Source organism: Fusarium vanettenii, assembly GCF_000151355.1.
Source record: "Fusarium vanettenii 77-13-4 unplaced genomic scaffold NECHAsca_73_unmapped, whole genome shotgun sequence".
Classification (NCBI taxonomy): Eukaryota; Fungi; Ascomycota; class Sordariomycetes; order Hypocreales; family Nectriaceae; genus Fusarium; species Fusarium vanettenii.
Window position 1 is genome coordinate 31,507 of NW_003315816.1, and position 13,632 is coordinate 45,138.

Here is a 13,632-nt window from a genome sequence, read left to right on the forward strand (position 1 = left end):
TATCGTTGTTTGTGGTAAAGGCAGGCTCAGGTCTTTGGCTTTCGCAGAGGTGCCTCCACATAGATAAACACAACCTTACAGAGCACAAGCGGGTCGTCTGACTGTGTTGAAAACTATGACTCATCTCCAAGGCTCATGTCAGTTGGATGGTGGCTATGCAGCTGGCTGGAGTCCGTAAGATCAGAATGTGACTCAGCAGCCTCTTCATCAATGGCTAGAGCAGTTCTCGACAGGGATCCATTGTCGTCATGTCGTCATTCGGTCCATCACGACCTTGTGTTGAGCTGACTGACCTGATTCCACTCCGCTCAGCCGAGACAATACGTAGTAGACCGCAGGCATGAAACCTGGTCGTATCACCGTATCAATATGGCACAAGAAGAAAGTCTTCAACAGCACTGACCCTGGCTCCTCTTATGGTCGGTCGTATTGCTGTCTCAGTAAGACGCGATGATCTTGAGTGAGCCTTTCGCCAAGCAATTGGCAAACGGCAATTATGGTCCTCGTATCATTGCCACTGGTGTGCCAAAACCGATGGTATCGCAGCTGTATTCCAGTCAAGCTGAGGCAGTGCACAAAATGGGTCATGTTGAATAGCAGAGGTCGCGGCTGTACAGTGATAATTGCAACATTCATCAACCGTGCCTTACACAGAATCACCGCTTGTCCTTTGTGCTGGGGAGCCGGGGAAACCGTATTTTCATCTGGATGCAGTATTGGGTTCTCACATTGCCCACCATAGAGCTGAGCCTAAGGAAGAAAGATTAAACAATTTAAAGTGATCGACCATCGTCTTTTGATAATGCGATACCATGATGGATACTTGCAACCTTTGCAGCTTGGCAGGATATGCTTTGCTATCTAATTTGAGCGGACAGTGCGCCTACTCGCGTCATCACTCCTGTAGTCCCGCATCTGGCATCGTGCCTCCATCATTTGGCAAACCCTTGAGGAAGTCTACTCTGAAGTCATATAACCCGTGCTCACACACATGATTATTCATGCTCACAACTTAACCAATGTCCTGTACCAGTCAAGGTAGCTTCCTTTGAAGACGATTCCTCACCCCGGAGAGAGGAAACCGCAAGGTATTAAAACTGTCCATATCAAGTTCACGTTGAATACACCCGTTTGCGCGTACAAGTGTGGCCTTTGAGGCGGCATAGTTAACGTCGAAGGGTAGGTATAGTAACAGTGGCGGATCACCAATCGAGGTTGATGATGATCCCGTAGCGGGCAGTCGCACATGGGTCCAAAGCATAGGTTGCAGCGGATACTCTTGATCCGTATTTCTTTCAAGAGTCCTGGTTTTTTATTTCTCACGGCCTCGAGGTCTGGGCCAACCATGTCTCAGAACTGGCCAAACGTCTCCATGTGAACTAGATGGTTGAGGTTCTGTGGTGCCAGACTGTCAACTCGGGTTATATCCGTTGCCCTCTGGCATTATTGACGAGAACATCAATCTCGCCAAGATCCGCTCGTATCCGTTCCCGTGTCTTTCTTGACTGCTCAGGATTGACCACGTTGCAGAGGTATGCCTTGGCTTGGGCCCCAACACGTACTGGTCCGTCGTGGTGTGCACCGTCGAGGCAGCCTGCTCTAAATCTTGGCACCATCTTTGGGACATGCTAGGCTTTCTCCACGCCTAAGACCACCGCTGGCACTTATTGTGATCACGACGTGCTCGTCGAGGGTACCTCTTGACGTGTGAGGGCGAATAACGTCAGTAGGCTTCCTCATCTCGGGCATAATGTTTGTTTATTCCTTAGCAGTTTCAGGGCACGGACACGGGCAGCATAAATTGCTTCCGCCCATATCTGCAGTGACGTACAAAGGGTCCGCTGGCGGCTTCAAAGTGTGGTTGACGGCCAAAGACTTTGGTCTCGCTGTTGCAGCGATGAGCCAGGGAAAACTGCAGGGATCTTGACTCACGCGTCTTGCTTGGAGACAAAACCGCAAGGGAGGTTTAAAGACAGGGGTCTGATTCATGGTGGCTTACCCGCGGCGCGTTGTGCTGACGTCTTGGCAAACACAGACGCGTTCAATGCAGCCAGTCACAGCCTTGCGAAACCGGGCATTGTTATGGGCAAATCGAACTAGAAAAACAAAGCACCGTAGGGGAATTACACGAGATCTGCATGAAGTATCTGGGGCAACTTCTTTTAGCTGACTGAAACCTTTGATGAAATCTTCCTCCAAGTCCCCTGCAACTGAAAGGCCTAGGAGCAGGCTGATACTGTCTGACTGCAGGCTCTTCTAGATTCGCAGACCCTAGGTAGAACTTGTGACGTGACAGGAGGATGATGGATTGAGTACTCACGGCCGACCAAATTGAAAAATGACACTCTTAACCTCGAATTCCTGCGCTTTGTGCGCTGCGAAGTGAAGCAGATACTTTGATGGGGGCCTAGTTCATATTTCCGCATTCAAATTTCTCTGACAGTAGGAATGGAAAGGGGATTATCAGGTTACGACATTTCACGCTGCTAAGCTTGAGTGTTATACTGGATGGATGACTATGTTTTTAGTTATCGTGTGTAATGGCTTCCTTCAGAGGCTATATTTTTGACGAGAAGAAGAACTATGAGGACTGATAGTTCATTAAGGTAAGAGGTCCCTCAGCTGTTACTATGAATTAAAGCAGCTCCCATACACTTTCACTCTCTGATGACTCACACATTTAATTGCACGATACGTTTGCCCCTGGTTTTCCTACTTGTAAATTATCTTCGGTGAATCTATACACATTATCCAATACACGCAAAGTCCCATATCTCGACCGCGTGTTAGTTACAGGTCATCTGCCATGCACACCCCTACTTTTGCTTCCAACCATCCCTTTCAACGTCGAGCATTTAGAACCGAGCCACCCCATGATGAAATTGTTGCGTAGGTCCAAGCATACACGTACCACAAGCTATGAATTGCTTCGATTCCGCCGCCGCCGCTTCGGTACCAGACTAAAACACTAAAAGTCTGCCACGCAAATGTCGGAAAAGAGATCTCCGTCACAGCAGACAACACATCCAGGCTGTGCGCCAATGTCTGTGGTCCTATCGACGATGTGGTTAGATGTGACTCTTCTGCTGTTGCAGAAGTTTTAAAAAAGGCCACTGTGTTAGCATTGGGTCATGATGCTATGATGTGTTGAAGATCTGTTCTTTATTATAGTTGTAGCCCGGCCCTCGATGGGTTAACTGAGCCCGAAGATCGATCGTGGTCCTATCGACAAGACATCCTGTAAAGAACCGGGTCGGGTACCTCATTCTCCTTTGATTAGCAGTGCGACTTCCTCGACCAGCTCTTGATAAGGAGCTAACTCTGGAGTCTCTCCGTGAGTATACCTGGCGGCAACTGCTGATTCTCGTGTCCGGTTCGCAGAACGGGCATTTCTAGTTCACAGAAGTCAAACTTGTTGGCAAGGAGAAGAAATCAGATACGGTTTTGGGGGTTGATACTGTCATGCATTAATGACTGCGTTTTTTTTGTTGTTGTGGTTGATGCCTTCGTCATCATTGCAGATAATAATAAAGATGAAATTACATCTGCCAAAATCAACAAGAATGCCATTCAATATATGGGTCATCTCATCATTGGGAACATCCATGGTCAGTCATCTGCCGATCTGGAGGACAGGCAATTGGTAATGTTGAGTTTGGTAGGATTACGGCAACTCTGACTGCGTTTTGTTTCTCCCCATTTTTCCCAAATATGGAACGGGCTGTCAAACTAGTCCGGCCTGATTACTGTCTCGCCTGTCTGCAGGTACCTCAAATAAGTGCCAGTAAAGCCAAGTCGGATTAACGTAGGCAGGAAACGCCAAGTGGCGGTGCGTACGTGTTCCGATGAAGCACATTCACGTCGGAGCCTACAGGGAAGATCTCTTGAAACGCGATCATATTTGAAGCCATGGAGAAGAAGACGATGCTGTCAGGACGAGCCTGAACTGAACGTGGATGAGTTGCTGGATGGTTCGAACAGGGACACTAGAACTCTCAAATAGTAAATGTCATGACCAAGTTCATATACTGGCGGTAGCCTGAGTAATATAGTCATAAATGCCAAGGGGATACTCGACACCCGAGGCATCCAACGGGAAGCGAACACCATCATCGTGCACCATCCCAGCAGGATCTTGCTACAATGCTCACGGTCACCAATGCCGCAGTTTATGGAACGAGGCGGATGTTTTATGATATTCCTTCGCTTTTTACGCCTAGAGTTATGGCCTTCAAGGAGAAGAGAGGTGCTGATGTAGAGTCCCCGACTCCCGGAAGCTCACTAGACAATGTACTAGCGGTGGCCTGCTCGTTCTTGATATACTCTTAGGGATCGAAAAAGCTATGCTGTAAGGGACTCCTAGGCCCCAATCCCGCATAAACGCACCTGTCGTGGGCGAAAAACGACGAGTTGGTGTGGGGGACCATCGAGCACCGCTAGCCTCATCGATGAACTCGAAGCAGATTTTGTAATCAGGCCAGTCTACTTGAAGGAGGGATCTATCCAGTAGTGGACCAGGGCTTAAACCCAGTTGGCGTTTGACGTCGGCTTGGCTGGCCGCGTCACGCCGCTCTGGCATGACATCCACAAGTTCCCCAACCTTTGGTGACTCTTTGTACTCCTGAACTCTAGGGTCTCTGTTATATGCCATAGGAAGTCTGCCAGAGTCTCATAGCTGGAGAACAAAATCTCACATATCTTCGCGTTGCCCTTGCCTGCCACATCAGCAACGTAGCCATCAAGACAGCGATCCATACAGCGAAATGCATAATCGAGAGGAGTTGCAGCATTCGGGACATGGGAGGTGAGTCGGCATGTAATCATCCGCGAATGAATAATGGGCATCGTGGCACCAACCATTTTCCAAAGGTTATGTTTTGCTCGGAAATGACGCCGGCACTTCTTGTTGTCTCACCCTTTACGGAGAGATGCTTGCGTGTAATTTCTCAGACCAAGTTCTTTTCCTTTTGAGTCAAGGTATGTATGGACGGTGCTGTGCCTATCTTGGTAGCTAAGAGTCTCGAGGCCCTGCACTTCACCGCGGGCTGTCTTCAACCAGTCTTGATCGTATTCACGACAATCGCTTACTGACTCGAGCCCTGTGAAGAATGCACTTGTGATATGCTCGTTGGCTTTGAACTTTGATGTTCAAATCGTATCTGGAGCTGGGTCATAGCAACGTGTCTCAGTGCTCATGTATCAAAGCCATTGGCAACAGGCTCATTTCAAAGCCACAGTCCTTGAAGGCTGGCACTCCAGATGTACTGAAGGGGAAATGGCATACGCAACAAAGGGTTTGTCGCACATTTCAAGTTGGAACAGATCTGTAAAGAACATCACGACGAGGGCCAACCAGGCGCTAATGTATGGACACCGCTTGGCGATTCCATCCAGAAACGGAAGAAATTGCATACATAGGGTGTCATTACTCATCATTATACTTGGAGTACATCTGCTACAAATGCAGGCCAGTAGACGTCTTTGATCCATTGCCGTAAGTACTGCAACGCAGCAACCAGCGAGTAGACTGACATCTCCGAGTCTGTGCCTCCTATTTTGACTCCGGTCAAAAGCAATGCCTTGTTATTTCCATCCAAGATTGTCGAGACAAACTGCCAATCATGTCCCTGGATAATGATACCAGGGAGGAACTTAATAGATCCAGCAGCTCGAGGCCGGAAGAGAGGATATCGTAAACTCCGCCATTGGGATGAGTGCCAGGTCCCCATCTGCAAGGTTGCCTTGTCTCCGTGTTCCCCTGGACGCTTAGTCTCGATCGACAGAGCAATAGGATGCTTGCAGAAATTGCCCAGGTCTGTATAATTGATCGACAAGCCTGGTCGTGACTTGCAGATGGCAGTGATGGATTCTTCCTCAGGGCTATTAGCTGGAGGCCGCATGAAGATACAGAAATCCACCATCTTGGATGGAGCATCTCGAGGCTTGAAAGCTGGAAGAATCTGAGCCGTGGGACAACAGCGAAAATCGGTTAGATCACTGCTCCCAAACCGATCAGGTCGAAAGACATGTTCAAGGATAGGCGCATGGACATCTGCGTTCCATGACGCCTCGCATTCTCTATCAACGTCACTCGGTTGCGCGTTTCATTAGCTTCTGAACCCATGACACTGAAGGTATGTGATCATCGATTAGTGTCGAGTCATCCGTCTTGAACGAATAGGGCGGTATTTCCAAGTCCGACAACTACATCTCCCACGATACACGTTAAAACTTCAAATAGTGACTCAATAGAGAGTAAAATTAGATGAAGCATACCTCATGCTAAAGAGAAGCAGGGAAAATAGCGTAGCCATTGCCAATGTCTCTTAGCCGCTGGCGAAATGTTGACAAAGACTCCGGATGTGGGTCTAGACGAAAACTCCCAACAGTGAAGCCCGTCTCTTGCATCTCAGCATTATGGAACTGTTTTGTAGGTGATGATCGGTTTGATATCGAGACTGAGTGACTTGAGATTGAGGCAGAGCGGATGGAGGCGCTTGAGGGCTGGGAAGGGCTGGGAAGGGCTGTCTCTGCCAGAGAGTTCCCGATGCTGCATCAGCAGAAACTTGCTTGCAGGTGGGGTCTCTTCGCTGTGCACTTCGTCCAGTAACTCGGGGTTGCTCGGCTCAGACAGGGACGGGTCGTCGTCGCGGTCATCCCTTGTTCTCTTTCGTCCTGCCGAAGCAGACATGGCCGTTCGGGTGAGAAATTGGGACGATGGCGGAGATGGAAGAGTAGAGTGATGAATTTTGCGTCGCTTGCACTGTCGAGCTTCGTATGCGATATCTTCGGCTCGGTCACAGTGGAGGTTACGTGTTGCTGGATGCAGAGGGGGCTGGTCCGAGTCCGCGGTTGATGACAGCCAGCGATGAATTTGAGTAGAGACCGAGTACATTATTCTCAACACAGTGGCGGAGAGGACTTGATTATTGGCATAAGGCTTTCGTCCACATTTGGCTGATAAATGACGGCGTTGAGAACCAGGAGGATGCCTTAGCGGGGTTTATTTATTTTCATGTGTCACCCTAGCAACCAGCCTCAACGGTGTCACGTGCACCCCCTCTGCGACTCAGAAAAAGTCGCCGCCATACAGAAGATTACAAAAAAAAGATACGCCGGAAGAGTATTTAAGATAAAATAAAAATAACTCATAACTGCTTGGCTATCTGTTTTATTGTTTTGCTTTCTCTTTTATCTTAATTCCAAGCTGAGATAGTAGCCCTGGGTCCTGTCTGTGGTGCAAGGTGAACCTACATCTACAATAGCCACCCTTTTTACCGTAACATCGCAGAAGACACCTGCCAACCATGATCTCAATTTACCTACCAAGGTAGCAAGCAAAACTGTTGCCTTTTGAGCTATAGCTATGTGATAAATTTACCGTCTTCTCTTTCTTGGATGTTCAATTGCTGTCTTGACTCCCACTCCATTTACGCCCATGTCTTTTGCTTCTGAGAACGCCAAAGTGGGACTTGACACGGGTCTTCCTTCACAGAAAGACTTGCCTTCCTCGATTTATTTCCAAAATGATCGCCAGTAAGCATCATGAAGGCTAAAAAGCGTGCATCATGCTTACTGACACGTTTAAACTGCAGTTGGGGCTCAAGGTTTGAGCATTTCAAGATCTCCCTAGGCTCCTCATCAAAGGAAGGCTCAAGCAAAATCTGACCTTTTATGAAGTTACTCTTCTATTCAATCCATTGTTTAACGATCCCTGCCAGAAGACCAAAGGTAAGATGTCAGCCGGCTCTCCACCACTGTCGACCTGATTGTCTTGTCAGCCTTGCCTACTATCGCTTGCATTGTGAGGATTTGGGCACGCCGTTGCCCCCTCTTCCAAGTCCTGCACCAGCTTCTCTCGTCGCTTACTAGTCTTTCCAGAAAAAGTTACGTCTGTTGCGATGTTTGAAAGCGTACTTACCTAGAACAGGCCTCGCATGGGGCGTTTGTATTGTTGGATGCGGGAGTGTTGCAAGAACTATACCCTTCCAGAGAGGCCACAGGGTTTGACTCCATCAAGAGTCTGAGGCGCAATAGCTGATCCACCATGACCAATCGTACTTCTCCGTCACTGTGTTGTTATTGGGATATGATGGTATGATGTGTTGACAATGTGTTCTTTGTTATAGTTGAAGCCTAACCCTCAATGAGAGATCTGAGCCAGAAGACCCAAACTTGCATTGCCTATCCCTTCAAGTCCCTTTACCACCGAGCTCACAATTATCAGTCATAGTAAAAGCGATGCTAAAGGCGGTTCATCAAAGGTGGCAAGCCTAAATGGAGCCACAATCTATGCAACACGACCTTTGGCATTGCAAGCCAACCTGAGTAACAGCTTTACGTCTAGAACGCAATTCAAGCCTTCCAAACAGTATTGAATCAGTCGTGATTGTGATCTCCGTAACATCCTTCGTATAGTGTAGTGGACAAGATTTACTTGCTAGACTGTCTTCGATGTCAGTCGATGTATACCTATGGATACTGGACTGTATGAATCGATGACTGAGTGAGATGAGATTGGAAGCATCAAAATCCCCGACGGGATAAACCTTTTCGGTAGTCTCTATTCCATGTATAGGGCAGGCAAGGATATATTAGTGAACTTGGTGAGGCTCCCAAAAGCATCCATGAGCCACAAGCTGGATTCTCTTTAGCCTTACTTGACGGCTGTAAATATCTGTATTTCCCTCCATGTTAATTCTCTAGTCTTAGGCCTATGGTCTCCGAGTTCACACCGTCGATGAGTTCTTTCTAGGACGTGGTATAGCTTGATCTCGGTATTGGATCTATTGTTGGACAATACCTAATCTATGGGCTATTCCTTCCTTCACAACCCATCCGCCCCAAGATTTTATGGTCGACTCATGTAAGTATTCGTCACCAAAGCCCAAAATCATTTTTCAATCCAGGCTACCAATGAACAATATGCACCGATGTCATTTTTCGCCAATATTGAGTGACACCGCTATGCTACTTGCTGGTCCTGATATTCAGCCACGGGACACTCGGGACAGTAGAGGAGGCGCGGAATCACGATTATATAAGTCCAAGCATAGGCACCTGGCATCGCTATGATATTAAACAACGTCATGGTCATAGACGTAATCGCTCATGTTGATCAACACGTCTTTGGACATGTGAAGCCGTTCATCTCCTGAGCGTAGAAAGGAACAAGTGCATTGAGCACTGTGCATTTACACCGTCCCCATGCTTAGGCCATGAAACCCAACTCGTTGGATGACATCTCGACGTGCTTGCATCCACTGAAAGGGTTCATTTTAGCGCATTATGCGTAGGCAGACGTCCTCAACGTTTGAGCCCCAGTCTCCCTCGGGCATATAAACGAAAGCAATGAGACTTGCGAAAAGATATCAGGAGGCCGAGATGGCGCCACAACGATTTTCTCAGTCAGTCCTAGACGTTAAAGTCGATTTGGCCAACATGATGAAGCTACTACCAGCTAGCATCATGATCAAAGGACTGGTGCTAGACACCCTCATTACGGCGATAGTAGCATCAGGGTTCTGACCAGAGCCGGAAAGTTGTACGCAAGCCAAGTAGCTGTTTGATTAGGGCCCGATGATTAGCTAAGCAGGGATTCATTTCTGGCGCCGTCTAGGCGCACAGGTCCTGTGTGCTCGGGGCACAGTCCCTTGACTAAGCATTTCCTTCCGTTGAATCAGGAACTGACTGAATACACCAACGCATTTAACAGAGTCGATTACTACCTTTCAAATATGATTGCTGAAATGGGGGTGGGGAGAGTTATCCAATCCAAATTTACACAGCTACGGCAACTAGAGGATACTCGACAGCTTTTGTACCAAGTGATCGTCTAATACCCATTACTTCCAACAATGATACAGTCTTCTGTGCGCCCACGAGCTAAGTGCAAAGCATCTTGTTCCCTACTGTCCGCTTCGATTCTCCCCCAAATATCTTTGACTCCCCTTCTTCTATTCGCTAAAGGATCGTCTCCCATCTCCTCGGCAACCTGTGCTTCAACTCGCTCATCCTCCGCTTTACTCCAGTCCAAATACGCCATCATCTCTTCTTTCGTCCAATCTCTTGATCCTGTTGACGTGACACAGCGCTTGGACATCTGCTTGTAGTCCAAGCACCACTCGTAGCTCGGCTTGTCATACCTTAGTGGGAGTCCCATTGCCCTGCGATATTGTTGGTTCGTCTTGATGCTGCCAGCCGGCTGCGCTGCGTACCACGCGCTCCTTGCGGCGACATATCGTCCATATATGGCCTGTGGCGAATCGTACCTCGGTGGCGATGGCGATGGCGGGCCAGGCAAAGGAGATGGTTCATGAACAGGGGATCCTGGCCGCCGAGAGGCGCCGCCGGTCGAGTCTTGCAGGATCCCGGTCATAGTCTCTGGCTGATCAGCGAGGGCTGTCGGTGCCGTTGTCATTGCCGATGCTTCTGTTACTGCCAGTGCCTTTGCCTCTGCTGCTACCCTTTCCAAAAGCTCTTGATGCCGCAAGGGACATGCCTTCGAATTCATTTGGTGACCAACTTCATGGCATCTACTACATTTTGACGGGGCCTTCGCTCTTGCCTTTCCTATAGCCTCAGCGGCCTCAAAGGAGCTCGGTAGTCTTCTTGTGCTTGATTTTGGCAAGTTCGATACGGCGGGCCTTGCATCTATTCGAGCGCGAGGCTCAAGAAGCAATTGTTGCTGCCCTGAGCGCTTGAGGTGCCAATGCTTGTGGAAGTGCTCAAGAAGAAGAACTTTGCCTTGTTCTTGCAGGGTCTGAAGTAAGTGAGCGCAAGGCAATCCCAGTGTTCGCATAAAAACGCCAGTGCAGCGGGGCAGGGGGAAGTTTTTATCCAAAAGCCGCTTTCGTTGCTCTTCAACCTTCCTCAACGCCTCAAAAGATACCCAGCCTTGAACAGCGCTATATAGAGCTATACGAAGCTCAATTGGTTGTCGAAGTTGCTGCTGGGCTTGGTTTGACTGTAGCTGATGGACTTGGTTGGTAACAGCTCGTGTAATGGCACCCCAAGCCTCAAATAAATCTAGTGTAGACGTATTCAAATAGCTTTTAAGCAGGCTATGAATACCTTCCACACGGGAGGTAACAACAGTACCAAAGTGGAGATGTTGATCAACCCAAGCTTTTACAAGCTTCTCCTTGTGGGGGTTTAGCCACGTTGCATGCAAATATGCAATCTCATTGGCGTAGGCGGGTAGATACCGCTGCTCAAGCTGCTGAACCCGCTGATCGAAGGTTATCTGATCAGCTGATTGAATGATCGAATGCCACTGGTTATAGAACTCCTGCCACCTAAGAAGCCCTGCCTCCATTATCTTTGGGTCCGTCCGGTATTGAATAAAGGCTGGTCGACAATAAGCAAGGACTGCCTTATTGGCATGCCAAAGGCACAGCAGAAGGACTGCAGAAGGAAAGCAGATAGCAACTGCATTTATACAAGCTAAAGCGCAGTCTGTAATAATGACAGATGGAAAGCTTGTATTGCAGATCTCATATAACGACTTCAGTCGTTCGAGAGCCCATAGGTAGTCTTGTTCCTCTTCGCCGCTGAGGAATGCAAAGGCAACGCAGAATGATCGTTGACAGGCATCAACGCCGATGATGTCCAGAAGCGGCATGCCATATCGGTTCGTCTTATATGTGCAGTCTAAAAGAAGAAGGTCGGAGTACGCTTGCAGATACGCAAGTGAGTCAGGATGAGCAAATAAAACCGCCGTAACCCTGCCTTCACTATCCACCTGCATACGATTCCAAAAACCCTCTTGGTCTAGTTGGTTAATGAGAGCATGCATTGTATTTTCGCCAAAGCGAGATGATCGTCGAGCTTCTGCGATACTGTTCGAGATATCCTTCTGGGTTGCAATGGAATTTGAATGTTGCCGCATATAGGTCCTGATCTCCTTTGAGCTGATTCCAGCCTTTGTAAGATTGCTAATTGTTGATTTGTCGTCTTTTGAGAGCCTTCGTAGAACAGGATGGGCAGTCGGGTGGGTGCTTGGCGTATGGTTATGTACAGCATATTGACTATCCGATCGATGTCGTACAACCCAGCCAGATGCGTCCGGTAGTTCCTTTGCGATGACAGAGAATGGGCAGAGAGTACTTCGAGTGCAGGTTGCCCGAACACGGCTTCTTGAGGCGCTTGGAGGCCGACGGGCACGATCGCAAGTGAAGTATACTGTAAGCCTCCCAGACTTGCTTTTGTTGGACCTTCCAGTAACAAAGGCATAGCCTCGTGGCGATGCCCAGTCATTGATCGCTTGGAATAGATCATCTCTGGATGCATATGTATGCTCAGGAGGTAAGCAGTCTTCCGGAAATTGATCCATTGAGGTTGATTGATGACATGATGCAGAGGTCAGGATAAAGATGTTTAACCCCTGAAAATTGCTCCCTTGGAATTGCGTCAAGATGGATGCTTAGTCAGGGGACTGTGCCCCTAGCCTGCCGACAGGGGGGGCTGTGCCCCGAGCACACAGGACCTGTGCGCCTAGACGGCGCCTTCATTTCTGGGAACCAGTACAGGCACGGCCGGCCGTGTCAATAAGGTCACGTGATATATTTTATGGCCGGCCATATAAATAAGATATATTATATTAGCCCGCTAAGGTATATATATAAGAGATCTTCTTCTTTATCTAATAAAATAGCTATAATATATATAATTAAATATAATAAGTAATTTAATATAAGTATAGCTATTTAATAAATTATATTATCTATTAATATTAGTTATATATAATAGATAAGGCTACCTAAGGCTATAAAGTATACTAAGGTAATAATAATAATATAAATAAATTAACTTAATATATAAGATATATAAGGCTAAGACTTCTTTATTAAAAGATATTCTTTATTTTTATATATAATATTATCTTTAAGATATTTAATTATTATTAGAGCTAATATTAAAACCCCCCTAATATCCTAATCTTTATTAATAGTATTATAACCTTAGCGATAAGTATACCTAGTAATTAATAAGTATTAGCCCTTATCCTAAGTAATTAATAAATTAAGGCACTAAGGTATTATAACTATAATATAATATCTCCTTTCGCGGTCTAGTAATAATATATATAATATACCTTACCTATAGATAAGAGATTAGCTATAGTCTATTTTAATATAAACCCTAGGGCTAAGAATAAAGCTCTTTTTATTAGCTATCCTCCTCGAGGTTAGCTAATTATAGTCGATTTAATAGCATAGAGATAAGAGGCTATGGGAAATTAATATATTATATAGCTTGATTATGCCCTTAATTAATAATATTATTGCCTTAATCTTAATATAACCCTATAATAGACTTATAGTATACTTAAGGGCTTAGATTTAGAGCTTTATAGTCCCCCTTAATATATAATTAATAGGATCTTATAGCTAATACTTACTATAAAGATAATAAAATATTTACTTATTATCTAAGAAGTAAAATAAATAAGGATTTATATCTAGAATATTAATTAGAGTAGCTATATATTATAGGTTTAGTAAGGTATATAATAAATAATTTAAAAGGCTACCTTATAAGGTATTATTACTTTATTATTATTTTTTATAAATATATATAATAATTAAGTTTATTTTATATTATATATATACTTAATTAATATTTTATTAA

At 46.3% G+C, this 13,632-nt stretch overlaps 1 protein-coding gene across 1 annotated transcript; it reads right to left on the reverse strand.

Annotated features, from left to right (window-relative positions):
* Positions 1 to 4,231: 4,231 nt before the first annotated feature.
* On the reverse strand, positions 4,232 to 6,965 carry NECHADRAFT_102277 (uncharacterized protein; the record flags this gene model as incomplete). The annotated part of the gene is made up of 5 exons (XM_003040257.1): positions 6,468 to 6,965; positions 5,442 to 6,078; positions 4,916 to 5,139; positions 4,387 to 4,658; positions 4,232 to 4,281 (listed from the first exon to the last, which is right to left on the reverse strand). The coding sequence occupies exons 1-5, from the start codon at positions 6,893 to 6,895 to the stop codon at positions 4,232 to 4,234; spliced, it is 1,611 nt and encodes a 536-aa protein (XP_003040303.1). The 5' UTR covers positions 6,896 to 6,965.
* Positions 6,966 to 13,632: the final 6,667 nt, after the last annotated feature.